At 35.7% G+C, this 22,850-nt stretch overlaps 1 protein-coding gene and 1 long non-coding RNA gene across 15 annotated transcripts in view; one reads left to right on the top strand and one right to left on the bottom strand.

Annotated features, from left to right (window-relative positions):
* ERMARD (ER membrane associated RNA degradation) overlaps positions 1–22,850 on the top strand; it is a 108,670-nt gene that overhangs the window by 31,235 nt on the left and 54,585 nt on the right. For 6 of the 14 annotated variants that reach the window (XR_008916724.1, XR_008916725.1, XR_008916726.1 and 3 more), the window contains exons 1-7: positions 14–531; positions 2,834–3,002; positions 4,742–4,881; positions 5,863–5,964; positions 6,870–6,959; positions 19,143–19,240; positions 20,251–20,387. Coding sequence is in view for 10 of the 14 variants with exons in the window: in XM_007484938.3 (XP_007485000.1) it covers positions 499–531; positions 2,834–3,002; positions 4,742–4,881; positions 5,863–5,964; positions 6,870–6,959; positions 19,143–19,240; positions 20,251–20,387 (769 nt within the window). In the remaining 4 variants the exon portion in view is untranslated. Of the gene's footprint in view, positions 1–13; positions 601–2,833; positions 3,003–4,741; positions 4,882–5,862; positions 5,965–6,869; positions 6,960–19,142; positions 19,241–20,250; positions 20,388–22,850 lie in introns of those variants that run through there. The other 8 variants (XM_056819062.1, XR_463201.3, XM_007484935.3 and 5 more) reach the window with 8 other exon arrangements.
* Positions 1,882–22,850, bottom strand: part of LOC107650985 (uncharacterized) — a 28,330-nt gene continuing 7,361 nt past the window's right edge. Inside the window, exons 2-3 of the long non-coding RNA XR_001627238.2 lie at positions 6,919–6,973; positions 1,882–2,399 (exon numbers count right to left, since the gene is read on the bottom strand). This is a non-coding gene — a long non-coding RNA (uncharacterized LOC107650985). The remainder of the gene's footprint in view (positions 2,400–6,918; positions 6,974–22,850) is intronic.

Genomic DNA, 22,850 nt, shown 5'->3' on the forward strand with positions numbered 1-22,850 from the left:
GAGGTGGAGTGGAGTTTGGGGGGGAGGGGGAGGCGAAGCAGAAGGATTGATCACGTGCTTCGTAGGCGCGAGAAACCAGAGGATGCGGAAGTTACGTCATAACGCCGGTTTCGTTCACTGCCGGAAATCGGAAGTGCCGGAGACAGAGGAAGAAAGGGAAGAGGTGGGGATAACTCGGCTACTAAACGTCAATCTCGCGAGACTCTCAGGCTAAAAGATAGTGAGAAGAATGTTGCTGTATGGTGTAATATTGTGATGGTTCTTAGTGTTGGTCCCTTCTCTTCGGTGGTGTGGGTCGTCTCGAAACCCCAGGCGTAGCAAATGTGGCACCTCCCAGTACCGCTGCTTCCCTAGCTTCGCCTGATAAGCCGGGGAGCTTGAGTTTGTGTCGGCCGGTCTATCCTGGACGGACTCTTCATCTTTTTTTGCGTGTCATGGACCCTTCTGGCAGTGTGAAGACTGTGAAACCCTTCTCAGAATAATGTTGTTTTAAAATGTATGATGGAAGAAAATGGTAGATTTCAATTAGAGGTTAGTGAAAATAAAGATGTAATTTTTGTTCTCGGATTCCTCTGAAATCTCTCACAGACCTTTTGGAAGGTCAGTGAAAGTTCTGAAGTTTTACCATCGTCACCCATTGCTCTTTAGACATTTTCCTATGGAAGACTGAGCTGTTTTGGACATAGGAGTGGCTTAAATCAATAGGGCTTATTATGTGCCAAACCTTGTGCTAAAAGCAAATGCTCAACCTCTGCCCTCAAGGACTCTTTATGTTAATTTCGAAGAACTTATATTTGTTTGTGTGTGTGTCATAACCCTGCTTACTATTTATATATACATATAAAAATTATATGCTACTATATATACATACGTATGTGCTAATCCAACAAGAGAGCAAATTTTGGAAAATATATGCTTACAAAATACATGCATGTATTCTAAAATTTGCTGCTTTCTGTAAGGTTAACATGTATATGTATATATGTAATGTAACATTTGCCTGTATTATATGATGTACAAATTTTATATATTTATGTGTGTAAAGGTGTTATATATATATGTATATAGATATATATGTATATATATGTATATATGTATATATATATATGTATATATATATATGTATATATATATATATATATATATATATATATATGTATATAGAAAAAATCTTACCAGGGCAGCAAATTTTGGAATACATTTTTTTTAAACCCTTATCTTGGAATCAATACAAGGCCGAAGAGTGGTAAGGGCTAGGCAAAGGCTAGGTTAAGTGACTTGCCCAGGGTCACATAGCTGGGAAGTGTCTGAGGTCAAATTTGAATGTAGGACCTAGTCTCTAGGCCTGGTCCACTGAACTACCCAGCTGCCCCCTACATATATAAATTAAAGGAGATTAAAAGAGTTTGCCCTAGTAGGCAGAGATTAGGAATTGGCCCCTTTTATCTGTATCCTCAGCGACTAGTACAATGCTGTGGTTGCTTGATAAATATTTAGTTAATTGATGCTTCCTTCAAACAAAATCTATCCTCTGCTATTTCAGCATTATAATTTTAATTCTATAAGTCTTGAAGACCTTTCTGCCAGGAGACCCCTTTTAAAATACAAATAACTCTGGGAAGAAGCACATCTTGTTTTCTAGAAATATTAATTATTTGTTTTAATAAAATTGACATTCAATTGAGAGGAAGAAGTATGATACTGTTTGGGAATGGAAGCACATCAACTCTATATATTTCATACAAAGAAGAACATCCCATTTGATGCAGTGGAAAGTGTTCAGGGTTTGTTAGCCAGAAGATTGGCTTTTGAGTCCTGGCACTAACACTTCAATGGATGAATGAATGAATGATACATATTGGCTGGCTATGTGGTCACATAATTAAAAAAAAAATCCTTTTTAATACAAAATGATTTATGTTAAAGGAAACTAATAACTGTATATGCATAGATATATATTTTAAGAACTATATAAAGTAGTTTCATCTCAATTGTATCATTTTTATTAATATTTCTGAGACTGTTTAGTTATCAGTAAAACTGTAGTTATTATTGACATTACCCACCTTATAAGGTTGTTATGAGGAAAATGTTTTAGCCATTAAGTACATATAAATGAATTATTATTAATTGCTTCTTTAGATTCATCAGTTCCACTTAAAACCATTCAGTGGGTTCATACAGTAAAGTAGAGAGCCATGTCTAATATTCAGAATAAGTCTTGTAAGAAGGGACAGGAGATGACTTTGTCTTGCCATGAGTATATCATGAAGATTGAAGATTTAATTTAGACAAGAATGAAACTAAATGAAATTTTGGTTTACTGGTTAATAGGTTGCTAATTCTTTTCATATTGCTCCTTGTCTTCATAATAATTCATTGCACTTCATTTTCCTTACCTATGAAAAGAAATGCATATTAAGATTTGAAAAGATTTTTTCATATGTTATTCTCATTTGATCTTCACAAAAGCCCTGTCAAGTAGGTTATACTGTTGCCCTCATTTTATCATTGAAGAAATGGAAGTTCAGGAATACTGAATTCAGTTAACATTTTTAAGTACCTATGTATACAATTCACTGTGCATTACAGAAATGACATTTTTAGAAAATTGAGAGAAATGCTCTGTTATAATTCATAAAAATACTTGAGATCGTGACTAAAATATCTTTAGGAATTAATATTTTAATTCCATCTTACCTAAATATTTTAAGCATTTAATATGTTTCTCTTTATGTCTGTTTTAAGCCAACATAATTGGTTTACTGTCATTTTATGTTTGTTTTCTTTTTGTCTTTCCTTTAATGAGTATCTATCATATCCTATATTCCAGATGTCAATAACTGACTCCATTACTACATGCTTGTCTCCCCCAGTATATGACATGGTTTGCAGACTTGGGTTTGACACGAAAGAAAGCTGTGATATCAATAGCCTTGTGTCTCAACATGGTGAAATATGCTGGAAAATACTTGCTGAATGTATATGCTATACAGATTCAGGTTTGTATGTATTGTGTTTCTGCCTCCATTGGGAGGATAATATTGTCTTCTACAATAATAGGGAAGGTGAGAAGGCTTAGGGGGAAACATAAAGAGTTCTATTTTGTATATATTGAATTTAAGATGTCTACTGGGCATCCAGTTCTAGATTTCTTGAACAGTAGCTGGAGATGTGAGTTTGGAGATCAGCAGAGAAATTGGGGCAGGCTAGATAGATTTGAGAATCATCAGCATGAGATGGTAATTAAATCCAGAGGTACTGATGAGCTCACCAAAGGAAGTAGTATAGAAGGAGAAAAGAAAAGTGGACATAACCTTGGGAAACACAATTAGAAGTCATGGTCTAGAAGAGGATCCAGTAAAGGAGGCAGAGAAGAAGGGGTTAAGATAACTGGAAAAGCCAGAAGAGAATTGTGTCCCTCAGATCTAGAAAGAAGAGATTATCAAGGATAAGGGAGTGATAAACAGGGTTAAAAGCTGTAAAGAGGTCAAAAAGAATGAGGGTTGAGAAAAGGCTATTAGATTTGGCAACTAAAAGGTCATTTTTAACTTTAGAAAGAGCTGTTTAAGTAGAATGATTAAGGTTAGAAGCCTGACCATTAGAGATTAAGAAGAGAGTGAGAGGAAAGATAATGGAAGTAGCTGTTGTAGATGGCCTTTTCAAGAAATTTAGCTAAAAGAGGCAGAAGAAAAATAGGAGAATTACTAGGGATGGAGAGATCAAGTGAGGATTTTTTTCAGGACAGGAGAGATGTGGCTATGTTTGTAGGCAATAGGGAAGGACCAGGAGCCAGGGAGAGATTAAAAGTAAATGAAAGAGGGACAGTGAGGTAGCTCAGTGATTTGAAAGTCAGACCCAGAGATCCTGGGTTGAAATTTGGCCTCAGACACTTCCTAGCTGTATGACCCTGGATGAGTCACTTAACTTCAGTTGTCTAACTCTTCCTACTTTTTTACCTTGGAATTAAAACACAGTATTGATTCTAAGACAGAGGGTAAGGATTAAAAAAAAGAGAAAGTGAAAGATGACAGAGGGAGCAGTCTTTTAGAGGAGATAGGATGAAGTGAGATCACTTGAACAGGTAAAGGGGGTTACACCTGGTAAGGAGTAAGGCCACTTCATCATGTAAGATAGGGGTGAAGGAAGAAAGTGTGGCAAAATGTGGCTATGTGTGATGTGATGAATGAGAAAGAGGAAAAAAGGGGGCTCATGGCTAATGCCCTCAATTTTTTCTGTAAAATATGAGACAAAGATCTTGTGCTTGCTGTGTTCCAGATACTGTATTAAGTTCTGAGAATTCAAAGAGAAATAGTGGTTGTAATCATATCTTAAGAACACTGAATTAATATAGAGCAGTTAGGTGTTATCTTTCTGTCTTGCATGTTTCAACCCCTTAATTATTTTTGGTCTGCTCTTGCTAATTTGAAGGTGATTCCCCTTGATTGAACAGATAGTTGAAGGGGAGAGGTAGCAATGTGGTATACTGTATAGAGACTGGGGCAGAGGAGTCAGGTGATTTTCCTCCTAAACTAAGCTCTGCTCTTTACTGAATGTCTGCCTTTTTGGGCAAGCTCTTAAATCCTCTGGACTTTAAATTCCTTTTCTGAAAATAAAAACACTGTACTTAAGACCCCTTCCAACTTTGAAATTCTATTCTTAACCATTTTAGTTGATAATCTAGAGAAACTATATAATATATGCAGCTATTGTGCTAAAAAACATTTCTTTATCCTGAAAGGAGAAAATGTGGATTACTTAAAGAGTGTAAGCCTCTTGGGTCCTGTATGTGAAGCCGTTCACACTCACATATATTCCCTGACAAAGGCACAGTTTGAAGTTCGATATACCTTTTGGTGCCAGTGGACAAATTTTCCAGAGGTATGGCTTTGTGTAATATGTAGAAATTACATAGTTTTCAAAGAATCCTTTTTAATTTTAAAAAGATGATGATTTATGTTAAAGTAAGCTATTATGCATAAGAAAAACATATGATTGACCACATGGTTTGATGGGGGAAATGATTGAGGTTTTGGCATTAAAAAGATTACTCTATTGCAAATATGAATAATATGGAAATACGGTTTTGAACAATGATACATGTAAAACCCAGTGGAATTGCTTGTCAGCTCAGAGATGGGGAAGGGAGGAGAGGTGGGAAAAATCATGAATCATGTAACCATGGAAAAATATTCTAAATAAATTTTTAAAAATAAGCTATCAACTATATATATATGTGTGTGTGTCTGTTTATATATATACACATGTATACATATCTGTATACTTAAAGAACTAAATATATAAAGTTATTTCATTCTGTTTATCATTTTAGTGATTATTTTACAATTAATTTTTAATATTAACTGAGTATAAAGAAACAAAAGTCAAAAGAATGCCTTAGCACTTGTATTCTAGATCTTTATTTTTCCCTAATACTTATTAGAGGCAACTGGTGGCACAGTTGAGAGAGGCCTCAAATGCTTTCTGGCTAATTTAAAAATCATTTTTCCTTGACTGAACAAGGTTTGAGCAAGTCACTTAACCTTTGCTTGCCTCAGTTTCCTCATCTGTAAAATGGAGATAATAATAGCAACTACCTCTCATGATTATTGTGAGGATAAAATGAGAGGATATTAGTAAAGCACTCTGAAACCTTTATGAATGCTTATTTCCTTTCCATCCCCCTTAGTGATGAGATGTCTAAAAGTCATTTAAAGTTAACCACTGAAACCATTTGTGAGGTTGAATTTAAGAGGATAGTATTTTGTTTTTGTTTGTTGTTTAGTTATTTAGTATTTAGTTGTTTTGAAATGCTTTTTTTTTGGTGTGGATTAACATCTATTATTTATTGTCTTTTAATAGTTGTTTCCTGAAATATTTGTTGCTCTGAAGAGTCTGCAACCTGAAGCTATTCCTCTTAGTTTAATGAAATTAACATCATGTCTGGAACGAGCTTTGGGTAATGTAAGTGCTTATAATTATTCATTTGTAGTTTAAAAATTGCTTTAACAGGAATAGAAAAAAGCATTATCCATTAAGGCACTGCCTAGTTGTTTATGTGTGGAGTGGAATTTTGGAGAGGCTCCTACCCTCAGAAATCATTCTAATGAGCAGACAAGAGACTTGATAAGAACCCCGCAGAGAAAAGTGGCTTTATTTGGAGAAAACAGCAGACAATAGGAAAGAGGGAGAGGAAGGGAAGGGAAGGGAAAGAAAAGAGAGTGTACCTACAGCTTGCTTGGGGCAAAAATTTCCTCTCTTCTTCTAAGTATAATCACAGACCTTTATAATAATCCTGATGCAAGATTCTCCTCCTTTCCTCTGTCCAATCCTGTACAAGATGGGACTGTGAAGTTCACAATTTTGAGCACATGGTTTTCAATATTACGTACCCCTAAAGGACCCCCATGATCAAGAAAAATCTGTGACTATCATGGGATTCCTAGCCTAGGACAAAAAGATACTTTTGAAACTGATTGTACTTTCCCTCCTTCAGCTTATCTTATAGTTTGGCTTTCTTCTCAAGGTTTTTGAAAATAGGTCAGGAAAACAAAATATTTTATGGGGTTGGGGGAGGCAGTTTTAGTCTAAGGAAAAGTAATACTAAGGGGTCTTGAAAACTGGGCTTACAACAGGCCAAATACTACTCTGAAAATTATACATTGAATCTCATCCCATATATCTATAAGTGACTACCTTAAAGACAGAGTCATATAAAAGATGTGATTCAGATAATTGTTACTTGTTCCCTACTGACTTTTCCCTCTTATCTTTTGCACACATATTGTATTGTGACTGTTGTTTCTTTTTAGGTTGATTAGTTAAAAGTATTTTTTCCCTATCAAAAACATCTTTTATTTGAATTGTAGGTATTTTTACTGATTGGAAAGGAATGTCCATTTCTTTTAAGAGACTTACTTGTATCCAAGGAACTTGCTGAAGTGTTTGGACAATCTGTGGTAAGTTTCTTCATCTGTGGTTTATAAAGAGAAATAAAATAGTAGGATTTTTCATCTTTTCATTTTCACTTTTCATTTTAAGTTGAGAGTGTTTCAGAAAAAGCAAAAAAATTATATTATATAGATTCTTAGAATGAGAAAGGGTCATAGAAGACAACTATCCTAATTTTATACCCCAAACAGAAATCCTTTCTACAATATCCTGGCTGCCAAACAACTTCTTGAACATTTCCAGTGATGAGAAACTTATTAATTTAGAAGGAAATAAATTCTGTGGTTGGTCAGTTCTATTTTATAAAGTCATTTTTACATTAAACTAAAATTTACTTCTCTGTAACTTATAGCTATGCATACAGAATAATTCTAATCCTTTTTCTGTATGTATCCTTCATATTTTTGAGGACAATGATCATGATTCTCTAAATCACCTTTTATCTAGGCCAGCATCTGTCGTTATTTTCCATTATTACATATGTAACATGCTTTGAGACCCTTTGCCATCCTAGTTTCCCTCTTCTGTATACAACTTTGTCTATGTTTTTGTGTGTGTGTGAGAAATTATTTTAAAAAATTTATATTTACTCCTTTCTCACATGATGGAAGGCATTATCTGGCATATATAGGTTATATCTTTTGTGTTTCCATTTCTCAGTTCATTCTCTGAAGATGAACATTCACAAGCTATTCTTCAAATATTAAAAATAGTTATATATAATGTTCTCTTGGTTCTACATGTTTCACTCTTCATTACCTCATGTAGTTCTTTCCAAGCTTGAAAAAAAATTAATTGCTCATCATTTTTTAAAGTGAAGTAGTATTCCATCACCATCATATCCCACAGTTTGTGTAGCCATTCCCCAATTGATAGAACTTCCCATAATGTCTAATTCTATACCACTACAAAGAGAACTGCTATAAATATTTTGGAACATATAGACTTTTTTCCTTTTTTCCTGATCTCCTTTGGAAATAGACACAGCTGTGGTATTGCTCCATCTCAGGGTATATACAGTTTTATAGTTCTCTGTGCTTAATTACAAATTGCTATCTCAAATGGTTGCATCAGTACACAGTTCTACCAGTAATATATTACTGTATCCACTTTTCTACATCCCCTCCAACATTTGTCATTTTAGCTAATCTGATGGATGTGAGATGATACCGCAGAATTGTTTTGCTTTACATTTCCTAATCAGTAATGATTAAGAGCATTTTTTCATGTACATATCTATAGCTAAATCTATATCTATATCTATATCTATATCTATCTTTGATTTCATCATCTGAAAACTGTCTATTCGTATCTTTTGCCCAGGTAGGATGGATCTTATTCCCTTAAATTTGACAGTTCTCTGTCTTTTTTTCTTTAAACTCCTAACTTCTGTCTTAGAATTGCTGCTAAGTTAAGTGACTTGCCCAGGAACACACAGCTAGGAAGTGTCTGAGGCCAGATTTGAAACTAGGACCTCCCATCTCCATGGGAGATAATAAAATAGCAAGGAAGTCAACAATGATGTTGAGAAGATACTACCATTTAGGGACATTGCAAAAATTTCAGACTTGGCTGGGATGGTTCATTTAAAGATCCACAAATAGTCTTACACCCAGGAACTTGATTCTATCAAACTGAGGTCCCCCAAATTTCTCTGCAAGCCCTACCGAGTGCTCATGGAATTGAAGCGGGTGTTTAAAATATTTGAACCTGATTTTTAGGATGCAGAGTTCTCTTTTCTGAATTATTTAGCCCTCATGGGCATAGGCAATTTGTGCAGAAGACCAGGACAGACAGTACCCTAACAAGCTGGCCAGCTGAAGAGCAGAGAGAGGATTTCGATTTTGCAACTCCTACTAGTATGGCTTACTTGAGAAAATTCAGGGAAGATCTCCTGCAAGTCATAAAGTCTTTCTGCTCCAAACCAAATGCATGGGGTAAATTTGATAAGTAAAATCAAGAAAGTGAATTTGATAAGTAAAATTGAGAAAGTGATGAACATTCTGCCATATTTATTGATCGGTTAGCTGAGACAGAGTCTATAATGGGGATAGATCAGGATTCAGAGGAGTCTGTAGCACATGTGAGGAGGCAGTTCCTTAGGGGTTGCAACTCACATTTGAAAAAATTCTTTAGAAATTACTTCCCAAAGTATGACAATGCCACCTTAGCTGAACTTCAAGATTAGGCGACATACTTATGGGAGAGTCACAGTGAACAGCAGTCTGAAATGAATGAATTAAAGCAAAAATTGCAAAGCACAGAAAAGTCATTAAAAAAGAAATAAATTGAGCAAATTAAGAGTTTACAGACCATAAAGACATATTCTAGACTCTCATTCCAACAAAACAGGTGACAAAAGAGAAACAAGGAAGTGTTTCCTGTGTCACAAGATTGGACACCTTATCAAGGACTGCTATCTAAAGAAGAAATATGAATCTAATAATAAAGGCACACAGGGAAAAATATAGAGCAAAGTCAAACTTGTGCTGTTAGCATTGCCAACTAAGAAATGATCAGGAAGCATCAAACATTGAAGCCATGAAGGTAGCCATAAAATCGGGCTAAACCAAAATATGCAGAAGGGGTATCAAAAGGAAGGCAAAATTTATGAAGCCAGGAATCTAAGACACTTAGAAATAAACATGGCATTGGGAATAGAAAGGAATTGTAGGATGTGACAAGCAATGAGGGAATTGCAGGAGTGAAACAAAAAATTATAAAGAGAAAAGAAAATGCATAAGTGGAACATAAAACTGAATTTATTGGGTCTGTGAGAAGTTATGGTAGTAAATCAAATCAAATATTGAATGAAAAGCAGAGACAAGTATAGGAATTAGATAAAGAGATTAAAAATCTAATTGCACAGATACAAGCTGATATTGAAGACTCAGACAGAAAGGGCATAGTAACCAGTCATGAAAAAAAGCCGGGAACAGATAGAGAGATATCTGGATAACTTTTTCAGTGCAAAATGGGCACAGAGATTGAATTGAGGAGGAAAACAATTGTAGCATCCCAAGCATATTCACATCTATGAAATATAATTGACTGTATGGCTACTGTGTCTCCAAGCATAAGGTTATACCAATGAGGCTTGTGAATGTAACCTTGAACTGGCCATGCGGCCCTTGGCTAAGACAAACTCATTAACATGGGCTCCTCAATGACTAGGTCTCTCTCCTCTTGACCTTCTCCTTCCCCGAGGCTGTAACCATCTCGGCCTGCATTTCCTACCTTAATCTCCTCCGCCTCCTGTTCCTTTGTACTCATACTTTCCTATCAAAAGGAGTATCATAGGGATTGCCTGCCCTATCCAACCACTGACTTGTCCGGTGTCTTTCATTTCCACCCTGGTTCTCGATTCCTACCTCTCCTCGGGTCCCATCACAAAGGTGAGCCCCTTCCCTTGTGGGACCCTGCTGGTCAGGGAAGTCCATTAAGGAAAAACCCCACAACAATTCATGAAAACTTACATAAACATGATCATGAGCTATTAAAAGAAACAGTGAAACACAATTTCAATTCCCTGCAATGTAATAACCAAATGAAAGCACAGACTGATGTTACTATTGCAGATACAATTTCAGGAGCTGTAAACAAGATAAATAAAATCACAGACAAATATAACACCCCACTTGAACCTATTAAAACTTCAAAAAGCTTTATGGTAACAGACTTCCCTAGAAAAAATATCTATCTTGAACCCAGAAACTGAAATTTTTCATCCTACATTAAATAACTTGGAAATTTCAAATCTAAAAGAAGATGGAGCTGAATATACAGTTGATATTATTGATAACCATATTCAATGTATTGGAAGTGAAACAGCAGTTAGATTTAAAAATACAGATAGAAGGGGGGGCACAACAACTGCCATGATAGCCAAGGGTTCAGTAGATTTCCATGAAGCCAACATTCTAAATGGAGGGGGGAGGTCTGGCCAAGTAAAACTATATGAAATTACAGATATTTATGGTTTAAATTCATATTCCAGTGAAGAAGGAAGATACAGTCAAATTTAAATGAAGATCAATTAGGAAATGATTTAAGTCAAGAAGATGTAATTGGTTCAACCATATAAGTGACAGAAGATAACAGTGTAGTGTAGAATGAATCATTAGCAATTAACTCAATAGCTACACAAAAACCAGAACCATATGTATGGATTAAGGTGGGGAAGAAACAATTCAAAGTTCTCGTGGATACTGGTGCTTCAAAATCAGTCCTAAAGATATTTCCAGGGGATACTACTATAGGGGGTATGGTTTCAGTGGCTGGAGCTACAGGAGAGATACAGCAGGTCCCCGAGCTCAAAACTACAATGGTTAAACTAAGTCCTCTCACCATTGATCATACATTCCTATTGATCCCTTCATGTCCAGATAACCTTTTAGGATGTGATTTTATGTAAGATCGGGGCAACCCTGCAATGCGAACATTCTGGAAAGATATACCTGCATCTCTGCCTAAACATTCTCTAAAACATTTCTCATTACTATATCTGGAGCAATTGGAAGAAAAACCTGAGCAAATTCAAATTTTGACATCAATGTATGAGATACCAGATGACATTCCACAAGGGGTTTTTGCTAAACACCAGAATGATGTGGGTAGAATAGAATCAGTGACACCAATAAAAATAGAAGTCAGGGATGGTGTACCTCCTAAGATACCTTAGTACGAATTGAGCAGAGAAGCCATTGAAGGCATAACACCAATTATAAACAGCTTATTGGAACAAGGCATTTTAAGACTTACAGTGTCTGAATTTAATAGTCCAATCCTGGCTATTAAGAAAAACAAACTTAATGCACATGGAACACAAAGCTGGAGATTTGTACAGGATCTTAGGGCAGTGAACAACTTTATAAAGAAGACATACACGGTTACACCTTCACCAAATGATATTATCACACAGATACCACCAGATGCCTGATGGTACACAGTGATAGATCTAAGCAATACATATTTTACCATACCATTGCACCCTGACTTTCAGAACATTTTTGCTTTCCAATGGGAACAAAATCAACTCTGTTATACCAGATTAGTCCAAGGATGTTGTGAATCAACCTCTATATTTTGTCAGCTTCTTCAAAGAGATCTAGCTAACATCACTTTCAAGCCTAGCAAGCTGGTACACTATGTCAATGATTTATTATTAGCATTACCTGATCCAAAGACATGCTTGGAAGATTCAAAGAAGTTATTAGTAGAGCTTTATAAAAGAGGACATAAAGTCTCTAAAAAGAAAATCCAGTGTGTACTCCCAAAAGTTGACTATCTCAGATTTATCCTAGAAGGAGGCACCAAGAAAATTTCAAGCAAAAGGATAGCAGATATACAGAAGCAAGGCATCCCTAGTACCAAGAAACAACTTTTAGGGCATTTCTAGGGGTTTCTGGTTTCTCAAGACAGCATATCATAGGGTATTTCTATATTTCCAAGTGTTTGACTGACTTTACAAAGAAAGAAGTTAAAGAACCTTTGAAATTAACTAAAGAACATCTACCTGCTTCGTCAAAGTTGAAAGAAGTCATTTTGACAATTCCAGCATTAGGAATACCTGATTACAAAAAGGAGTTCCATTTGTATGTCCATGAAGCTAAGGGCATTGCTTCTGGAATGCTAGCACAGTATTTTGGATTGAACTTAAGGGCTGTTGCATTTTACAGTTCTATCTTCGATCTGGTCACATAAGGAATGGTGCATTGCCTGAGAAGCATTGTTGCAGCTGCTCTTATGGTGAAGAAAGCTTATGATATTGTACTGGGTTGCAAGTTACATGTATATTCTGCACATCAAATTGAAAAACGACTACGATTGCAGAATATGCATTTTACAAATTCTAGAGTATCTCAGTATGAAATCATTTCGTTAGGAAACGACATCACCATTTATAGGTGTGTGCCATTGAACCCAGCTACTCTGATTCCAGATTTCCCATTAGGTGGAGAACCACTGCATGACTGCAGTCAAGTTGTGGAAATGATGTATAAACCTAGAGAAGATCTTAAAGGCACACCTCTTAGTGATCCTGATATGGAGTTATACACTGATGGATTTTCACACATTCATAGAGGACACAGGGTCATGGGGGCTACAGTAGTTAACAATGATAAAATGCTTTGGTATGCATCATTACCAAGTCATGTTAGTGCCCAGGGTGCTGAGTTAAAAGCTCTGCTCGAAGCCCTGGAATTGGCAAAAGGCAAAAGAATGAACATTTATGTAGATTCCTCTTATCTTTTTACAACCATACATTCCTCCGGGCTTATTTGGAAGAACAGTGGGTACATAACATCAGCTGGGAAACCAGTTGCATATGGCAAACTAATAAAGTATCTTATAAAAAGCTGTAGAACTTCCAAAAGAGGTGGCCGTAGTCTAATGCAAGGCACATACTTATAGAAAAGACAGAATATCCCTGGAGAACAAAAGAGCAGACATTACAGCGAAATATGCTACAAGATTTGGTCCCTACTGCGTGCTGAATTTCTCTCTGGTGGACAGGCATGATCTTACTGAAGCTTACCACAGAGATGAAGTTCAGTCATGGAAAGAGCAACTTGGTGCTAAATTAATCAAAGGCATTTGGGTGGCTCATGGGGGGAAACTGATTCTTCCTAGAAAATTATATCAACATCTATGGACTGTGATCCATGCAAAAGGACATTCTGGGGTGCAAGCTATTTTGGATACAGTACAGTGTTTCTGGATGGCACCAGGTATAACAACAAATGCCATTAGAATTTGTCAGGCATATGACATGTAGAAAATACATTCAATGACATTTTAAGACATAGCATTGGGAGGCAGACCTCTAAGCCATATGCCTTTCCAATGTCTACAAATAGACTACATAAACATGCCCAAAGACAAGGGATACAAGTATACATTGGTTATTGTGGATAGACTAATGAGATGGGTTGAAACATTTCCCGCTAAGAAAAATGATACAGCCACAGTAGTGAGATCTCTACTAAAAGAAATAGTTCCTAGGTATGGCATTCCTAATACCATAGACTTGGATAAGGGATCTCATTTTACTTCCCAAATTTTGCAAGAAATATACAAAAACCAAATGCAGTTTCCACGATGCCTATAGACCTTAGAGTTCAGGCCAAGTGGAAAGAATGAACACAGAATTAAAAACATTAATAGGAAAACTCTGTTCAGAAACACACTTGAAATGGACATATGTTATTTCTCTTGCATTGTTTCAAATAAGAACAAGATCCAGATGTGACTTGCATGTATCCCCATTCAGAATGTTATATGGTCAACCATTATGGCATGGTAGGACCATATCTATCGATGCTTAAAGGGGAATGTGTACTTCATAAATACCTAGTTGAAATACAAAACAGGCTGGAAAAATTAAGAAAGCTAAGATTACTAGTACAAAGCATACCATTGGATTTCTCATTGCATAAGATAAAACAAGGAGACAAAGTATATGTCAAGAATTTTAATAGAGAATCACCTACAGAACCAAGGTGGATAGGTCCCTTGAATGTTGTTATGACAACTTCTACCTCAATAAAGGTAGATGGCAAGGATCTATGGTTTCATGCTTCACATGTACATTATACCAAAGATATGACCAGCAATGAAGAAAATGCATAAGGAAAATCTGCAATACTGTCTACAGCCCTAGCAATATTTAACAGTCCCTATAAATGGAAAGCTATATATAAAAAGTCAAGAAAAACAAATATGAAAGCATTGCATATAATAACATAAAGAAAGACACGAGAATATAAATTACAACAGAAATAAGCACTGCAGAAAAAACAATAATGAAATAGCTTCATATATATATAAAGATTATAGCTTCAATGAAAATTGTCTCTGCCTACAACAACGATGAAAAGGAAACAAAGTTATTCAAATAAGAAGACATGACTGCAAAATACAATTATATCAATTATCATTTTATCTACACCAACAAGGATACAAACTGATGGGTTAAAAGAAATTCTATCTCAAGAAAAATTCAAAAATCAAAAGAATCTCTTAATATGAACACCTTAAAGAAGCAATCTACACAAAATGAAACCCCTTGTGAAATCAAACATCAAATAATATAAGATAGTATCATATTTCAAAATCACAACATACATCCTGAAACATTTATACAGTATAACATACTATATACACCCACACATGAAGATTATCATATGAAAAAGCATACTTCCACGCATGAAGAATCAACTCATGAATACTGACAGGCTTGCATGAAGAATTCAAACTTATTCTCATGCACAAGTAGAAAACATCTTACACACATATGAAAGCTTACACGCCTACATATTCCTGTATATTAAAGAACATGGGACTTCAATCAAGGTGAGATGACAGACAACACATGTATGCTACACAAATGAAAAACCCAAGGCATGTATGTTTTTACAATCAACACCAGAGACATGGAAAGACTTTGAAATCTTGAACTGATGGTGATGATGCCATGTAAGAATGTGTCATACATGTTAACTTCACATATAAGTACATACACATATACAACTACACATAAGCACAATGTGGAAAAGAGTATCATGGACTGGGTAAGTATATTTATATTTCATAGTAACATATACACAAAATTCATACTGATATACTTGTGAGTTTCTGTGGAAAATTCAAACACAAAGGGAATTTTCTTATCTGCATGATTTTGCACAGAAATCACATACAAAATTGTGTTATAACTGTACATATGTAAAATCTGTATAGAAAAAAATTACTTTTGTAAATACTAATAGAATTAACATGCTAACAATAGAAGGTTAAGTTACTGGCGTTTTAATGACTAACACTTAGGGCAAGATAGGGAATTTGTTAAGAAGCTTAGATGACTTAAGGACAGATGTATAGCATAAATAATATAAGTTAAGTTTCATATAATATTAGTAATAGTTGTTCATAGAAACTTTTATTTAGAGCAAACTATAGTCATTAGGATATAAAAAAGTTACATTGTCAAAATATTTTTTGAATTGTTGCATTGTTTACTATTATGTTCAAAACCATATTTTTGTATTGCATTTCTATGACCCACACCTCTTTCCTTAATCCCAAACCTTAGGATAAAAATAGATAGTTGGAATAGTTAAGACAGGTTAGGATTTTTTATTTTGGGGTAATGGAATATGTTAAAATAGAGTTTAGAATATAGGCAGTTAGGAATTCTTCATGGTGAAATAATGAGTATTGTTTATGGCAAAATTCTGGGTTATAATTTTGCTAAAAAGGAAAAGGAGGATTTTGTGAGAAACTGATTACTACAACAGAGAGACTTGCAAGCAGATGCAAGAAATGGAAGCTTGGAGGACTGTCCATCAAGGATAGAAGGGAAGATTCCAGAGAAGAATTTGGTCAGAGAAGACAGTTAAGGAAGTCAACATATGAAACTTCTCTTCTGCTCTCTTGAACTAAGAGAGAGGAGCCAACAGATGACTGCTCTGAATTCCTGACCAATAATTTAACCTTGGAAAAATTTGGGGCATAGCTCTGAAGATCCCTTTTCAAGTTATTAACAATTTCCCCTTAAGGATAAATCAACCATATTTCCTTATATTGAACTTTTTATAACAGATTAGGGAAACCTTATATTCCCTCTGCCCTATCCCATCTCCCTAACTTCTTTCCTTTAAATAAAACCCCTTTTGATAGTATTATATTGTGAAAATTAATTTATTAGAAGCTGCTGGTAACTTACCTTCTCTGAAGAGCTGTTGAAATCAACTGAAGGACAACAGAAAGTGGGTGAGGGGGGAGGAGTGAAAATACCAGTTCTCCTTCAAACCTTATTTCCTAGTGTAACATTTCAGTACTACTCTTACCTTAAATAACATAGTAAAAGAGCCTCCATTACACTGGCTCTATCCATTGAACAACCTAGCTCCTTCTTGTCAATGTCTTTCTTAAGGTCTTAAAGGACCTTACATTTATCTCTACCCATTTCTTATCACTACTGTACTTATTTACTGTTTAGGAACCTTTTAAAATTCCACTTTCTTCATCCAATGTATAGCTATTTCTCCTAATCTTGAATGATCTAAAAATTTAATAGTATATAGAGCTTTGTGGCATATACAGTCTACTTTATTTTTTGGATATAATTTGTAAATTAGTTATAAATTCACTTCATCATATGTAGGAGACATGATTTATCAAATTAATCAGTGGTTTATTGGGAAGAAAATTGAGCATAGGAGTCAGAAGTCAGGAGTTTCCCTTTATAATCTTAAATGTACCAATTAGGTGTGGACTTTTGTATGTCACAATTCTGGGTCACAATTTACTTCTCTTTTAATTTGATCTAGCAGTATCTACCCTACTTTCTTCATAGGGATTTTGTACAGATTAAATGTGAAAGTAGTTATGTAGATAAAGTGGTAACCCAGTTATATTTATATGTGCCATGCTGGTCAAAATATTACACCTGGACTTTACTTTCTCTAGTGAACTGTATTTCCACATTTATTTGGGTCACATGCCTGATCTCTCTAGTGAACTGTATTTCCACATTTATTTGGGTCACATGCCTGATCTCGGAGAAAACAGAACTTCACTCAGCGAAGCAGTTCTAACCAGGTACTTTAATTCTTGTGTATATTTAAAAAATATAAAACTATAATAATACTGGTGGTCCCCTATATCCCATATTTCAAAATCCTACAGAAATGCATTGTTCTTCCCTTGAATCTAAACTATGCAACCAGTTAAATTTAAACAACATTTAAAATGGTTTTTTAAATTTGCTAGTTTGTTTTTTAAAGAGACTAGCAGTTGTGGTAGCTAGTTGGCTGTGTGGATAAGAGTGCCAGGCTTGGGGTTGGAAGGATCTGGTTATCAATATGACTTGAGATACTTCCTAGCATACATAGGCCTTCATAGGCCATTTAAATCCAATTGCCTATCCCTTATCGCTAAGTTAATATGTAATACACATCAGGCTATGATGTGTGGTGTGGGATCTCTATATGTTTATTTATCTTTATCTAGGAAGGGGAAGACAGAGGTTTTGCCAAATGTTTTGCCCCTTCCCAGGAATTCATATATAAGAATATAAAGGGGCAAATGCATTGTTGTATTTGTATATTCAGTATATGTAAGTGGGGTGTATGGGGTGTTCAGGAAGGGGTAGTATCTCTGGTATGGAGGGCTTGTCATGCCCTTCTAGGGCAGCTCTACAGTCTCTGACCCCCACCTGACACCCAGCTCTCACTTGTGGCTCCTAGTAGCTGCTAGCATGCGGCAGAGGCCACACCCCGGGCAACGGCTTCCACAGGCCGGCTAAACCTTGTGAGGGTAGCCATCGGGTCGTCGTGGACCCCTGGTGAACCAGGGCTTTGCTCACCCAGCATGTGAAGACTGCTTCGGCGGAGCAGAAGGAAGAAACCAATAAGAAGGTTCAACAGCTGAGAGGGCGACGCAGCAAAGCACTGTGGAGTGCTTAGGGTGTGTTGGAGCACAAAGGACAACACGGCCATCCAGTGCAGCTGAGGAAGTCTCCAGGTGTAATGACTTTTCGTGCCACTGGACCCAGGCTTCCAACGCCGAGAGAGTGGGACTGTCTCTGTGCATTGACTTTTCCACTTAAATCTCTTTCACGCACAAGTGTCTTTGTGCACACTCATCTATACACCATAGATGAAAACGCACAAAGACAATCATCATCCTTGGTTACCGAGAGACTACTACTAAATGTGAAAGTATTTTGAAAGCTATAAAATGTAAGTTGATAATAGTATTATTGACACTAACAATAAATGCTTTGTTGAATGAAGAAATGCTTTGTTGAATGAAGATGTATGTAATCTCTAGGGTGGACCATAACAGTTCTATCATGTAGGCTATTGAGAAGGTATTACTATTTTGACAAAAATACAAACTTAAGTGATTTCATTAATTTCACACAGGAAATCAGGTTTTCCTCTGGAATAGAAACAGGTTTTCTGACTTTTATGGCACTCTGCATTCTACAAAATTAGCACTGATTAACTAAATTTCTGTATAATATCTTTTAAAGTTTTATTATAAGTTATTATTAACAGTTAACAAATTTACCTCATCCTAAATCAACTGAAACAATTAAGTTAAAAATTCATGAATGAAACACAGAATAAATTCAAAGTTATATTAAGTGACTCATAATTTGTTCTCATTATCCTAATCAGATGAATATACTCAGAGTATTCATTGGTTCTCCACATGGACTCAATCTGCGCAATATTTTATGGCATGGATTTGTATCTCCTAAGGAAATTCCACCAAAGTAAGTTGCTAATAAACTCCTCTTTAGGCTTAGGTATGGATCTTGTTCAGTTCATAGTCACACAATAGAAAAGGAACATTTTTTGGGGGCAGCTGGGTAGCTCAGTGGATTGAGAGCCAGGCCTAGAGACTAGGTCCTAGGTTCAAATCTGGCTTCAGACACTTCCCAGTTGTGTGACCCTGGGCAAGTCACTTAACCCTCATGCCTAGCCCTTACCACTCTTCTGCCTTGGAACCAATACACAGTATTGATTCCAAGATGGAAGGTAAGGGTTTTTTTTTTTTAAAGAAAAAGAACATTTTGAGAATTAAGATATATATGGCATAGGGATTAGAGTCTTTAGATCCATTTTGAAAGGCTTTATTAAAATATTTGTTTTAAAAGGTGTGTCCTATTTAGTAGGGATAGGGTTGATACTAGAATGTTTAATATTAGTCAAGATTACTGATGTTATCAGTGAACTATTGGTAAATGACAAATAAAGTGACAGTCTGAAAATCAGTGTACTCAGGCCTGGAAATTTGGAGACAGGGTTTTGAAAATAAGAGAAAGTATTAATATTGTAACTAGAAGGTTCTCATGTGACTGGACCTAGGCCCAGCCAGGATGCTGAGTAAGAACAGGAAATCTTGAAAATAGTATACAAGGCCTTGGGTGAGTGAAGGACCCTAAAAGGTTCATTCATTCAGTCAGTGATTCTTTTGTTGAATAGTAAATATTTATTAAACCTATGAAGATTACTGTTGTAAGTTCTCAGGGAGATATAGAACTGAAGCAAAACATAGTCCCTGACCTTGGCAATTTATTTTCTTTGGATAGAGATGACAACTTTTTGTTACTGCTATGTTTTCATATTCAACCACTGTTTGCAACTGAAGTAGAGTATATAGCATGTGGAAATGCACGACATAGTTTTGTCTTTCTATCAATGTTTATTTTTAGCTCTATAAATTATATAAAAATATATTCATATATTTTTCCTAATAGATTTCCATGATACTTTCCCTTAGATATTGCTCTATGCTGGTATTTTTGACAGCAGGATTGGGACAACTATTGAAAAGTTATCTTCAGCAAACTAATTTTGCCCTTGTACATAGGCCTTTTGTAACTTTTACAAACTTAAAGGATTTGATCATTTTTCCTGGTAAGTACTATATTTCACATTTTCTCATTTGAATTCCCTTTGTAAAACATATATATAACTGGACTACAAATTCAAAAAGTAGAATTGTGATATACATTTTTCTGCTATTGGGAATGAACCTTAAGATGAAGTGACTTGATATGAACTGTATTCTTGAGCTCTTTCATTCTTATATTTATAACCTTTGTGTTAAGAGGGGCCTGTAGTCAAAAGGACTCTTGGTTAATTTCTAGGAGTCTGGTATACCCTTTTAGCTCTAGCCCCATGAGAAATTGATTTTTGATTTTTCTAAGTGAAGGAAGAATGTATTTTAAGGACCAAAGGTCCATTATTTAACACTAGCCTGAAGATATAGGTATACGGCTAAAGAAGAGACCTTTTCTGTGCTATTGAGAGAAGAGGAAAAATCTGAAGGTTGAGGAGATTACTACTTCAAAGTATTGACAGCTAGGTAACACAGTAGATAGAGCTCTGGGCCTGGAGTCAGGAAGACTGTCTCATTAGCTTCATTAGCCTGGGCAAGTCACTTAACCTCTGTTTGAGTTTCCTCAATTGTAAAATGGAGATAATAATAGCACCTACCTCACAGGTTGTTGTGAAGATTAAGTGTGATAATATTTGCTAGGTGCTTAGCCCAGTACATAATACATGCTGTATAAATGCTAGTTATCACTCCTATTCCCACTATCACCACTCCTACTTACTTACTATTATTATTATTATTACTTACTACTTACTCCCCCTTACTTTCCCCATATACTCCAAAAGAAGGAGAACATACATGGAGTAATAGAGTGGGACTGTGGTGTTAGAGCGTTCCCTTTTTTTTTTAATCAGGGTTTAGTCTAATTCGTATCCTGTTGACATCCTAAATATTCTAGTTAATCAACAAATACTTTTGATTTGGTGTTTGGAACATCCTCCTCTTTAAGTCATTAAACCCTGATCTAACTGCCAAAATCTCAGAGATAACTGACATAAGAAAAAGGGTCAATAAAAGGTACTTCCTTTTTGGTGGGTCCAGAGTCTATCTGTTATACTTCCTTTTTTATGGTTCTATAGTCTGTTATTTCTAGCCTTCTTGTGATTTGGGAGCCAGTGGAGGATCACTAGCAGTAGCAGTAGAAGCAGGAAAATAAATAAAAGAGCAGTCTAGGAGGGGGCTCCATGGTAAGGGGAACATAGAGATAAACTCAGAGGAGAAGACCAAGGTTCCTTGATTTCTAGAGAGGGGAGAACTCATATACAAGTCTTGTGAAACAGACTAAGAAAATCAGCTTCAGAGATAATGACAACTGATTTAAGAAGTGAACTATATCACTTTACACCAACCAGGAGAAACAGTTAAAGTTTGGAGACAATTTTTAAGGTTAGAGCCTAGAAATCCTCAAGAAAAGTATGGAGAATATCACTGAAAACTTCTTGCTGTCTGAATCCTAGCCATGGAAAAAACTTATAGAGGCGAGAGTGGTTAGTATTTTTCTTATCCAAGAGCTAGTAAGGCAAAGATGGTCCATGGCCAAAAATGAGTTCATCTGGGGAAATCTGGGAGAAGGGGAATGGATTTAAAAAAGGGTTCTCACCAAGGGTTCAGGAAGTAGACTCTAGAAAGTTTGGTGTCTGGAAGAATAACTACAGCCACCAAATCAAATTGGCAGAAACCAGATATTTATCTAATATCTGACCTCATGGGATTAAACTAGCTACCTGGACAATGAGACCTAGCAGATGTATGACATCAACCAGGTGAAGCAAAGGAACAAAAAAATAGCAAGACCCAGTTTTTTGTAACCAGATGTCCTCCTGTAGGGCCTATTAGGATATTTCAGAAAAGATTGAAAGTTAACAGAGTTAGTCTTTATTGAAATGTTTAATCACAGGCTGAGTGAATGTTTAGTCATGGGCTGAATTCACTCAATCTTGAGGATGTATAATTTAGCTGGTATGTCTTGTCTTATCTGTCATGGAAATGTATCCCATGGTCTTAAAGTCTCACTCCATGCTAATTGCCTTCCTCTGACTCCTCTCTTAATTATCAGTGTTCATAAAATGCAATTGTGAGAACTGAATAGAAAACTCCCAATATGGTTTGACCTTGGTAGAGCATAGTGAGACTCATTTGAACGTTCATTCTAGGCAGCGTGCCCTATGAAAGGAGTGCAGGATTACATTAGTTCTTTTGACTGTCATATTTCATTTCTCACTCATCTAGAACCTGAAATCCACTAACGGCTGTAGGTCTTTTTCAGATGAATTGTTGTCTAGTCACATCTTTTCTATCTCCTACTTAAGAAATTGATTTTTGAATTTAAGTATATAACCATTTTGAAATTTAGTCAATTGAAAGTATGCAGGCTCTTCAAACTATATTAATAAAAAATTTTCAATTTTTTATTAAGAAAAATGTTTTCCAAAATAAAATTCCTAGTTCTGAAAGCATACAGGTTTTTCAAAATATATTAG

This window comes from Monodelphis domestica, chromosome 2 (genome assembly GCF_027887165.1).
Source record: "Monodelphis domestica isolate mMonDom1 chromosome 2, mMonDom1.pri, whole genome shotgun sequence".
In the NCBI taxonomy this organism is placed as follows: domain Eukaryota; kingdom Metazoa; phylum Chordata; class Mammalia; order Didelphimorphia; family Didelphidae; genus Monodelphis; species Monodelphis domestica.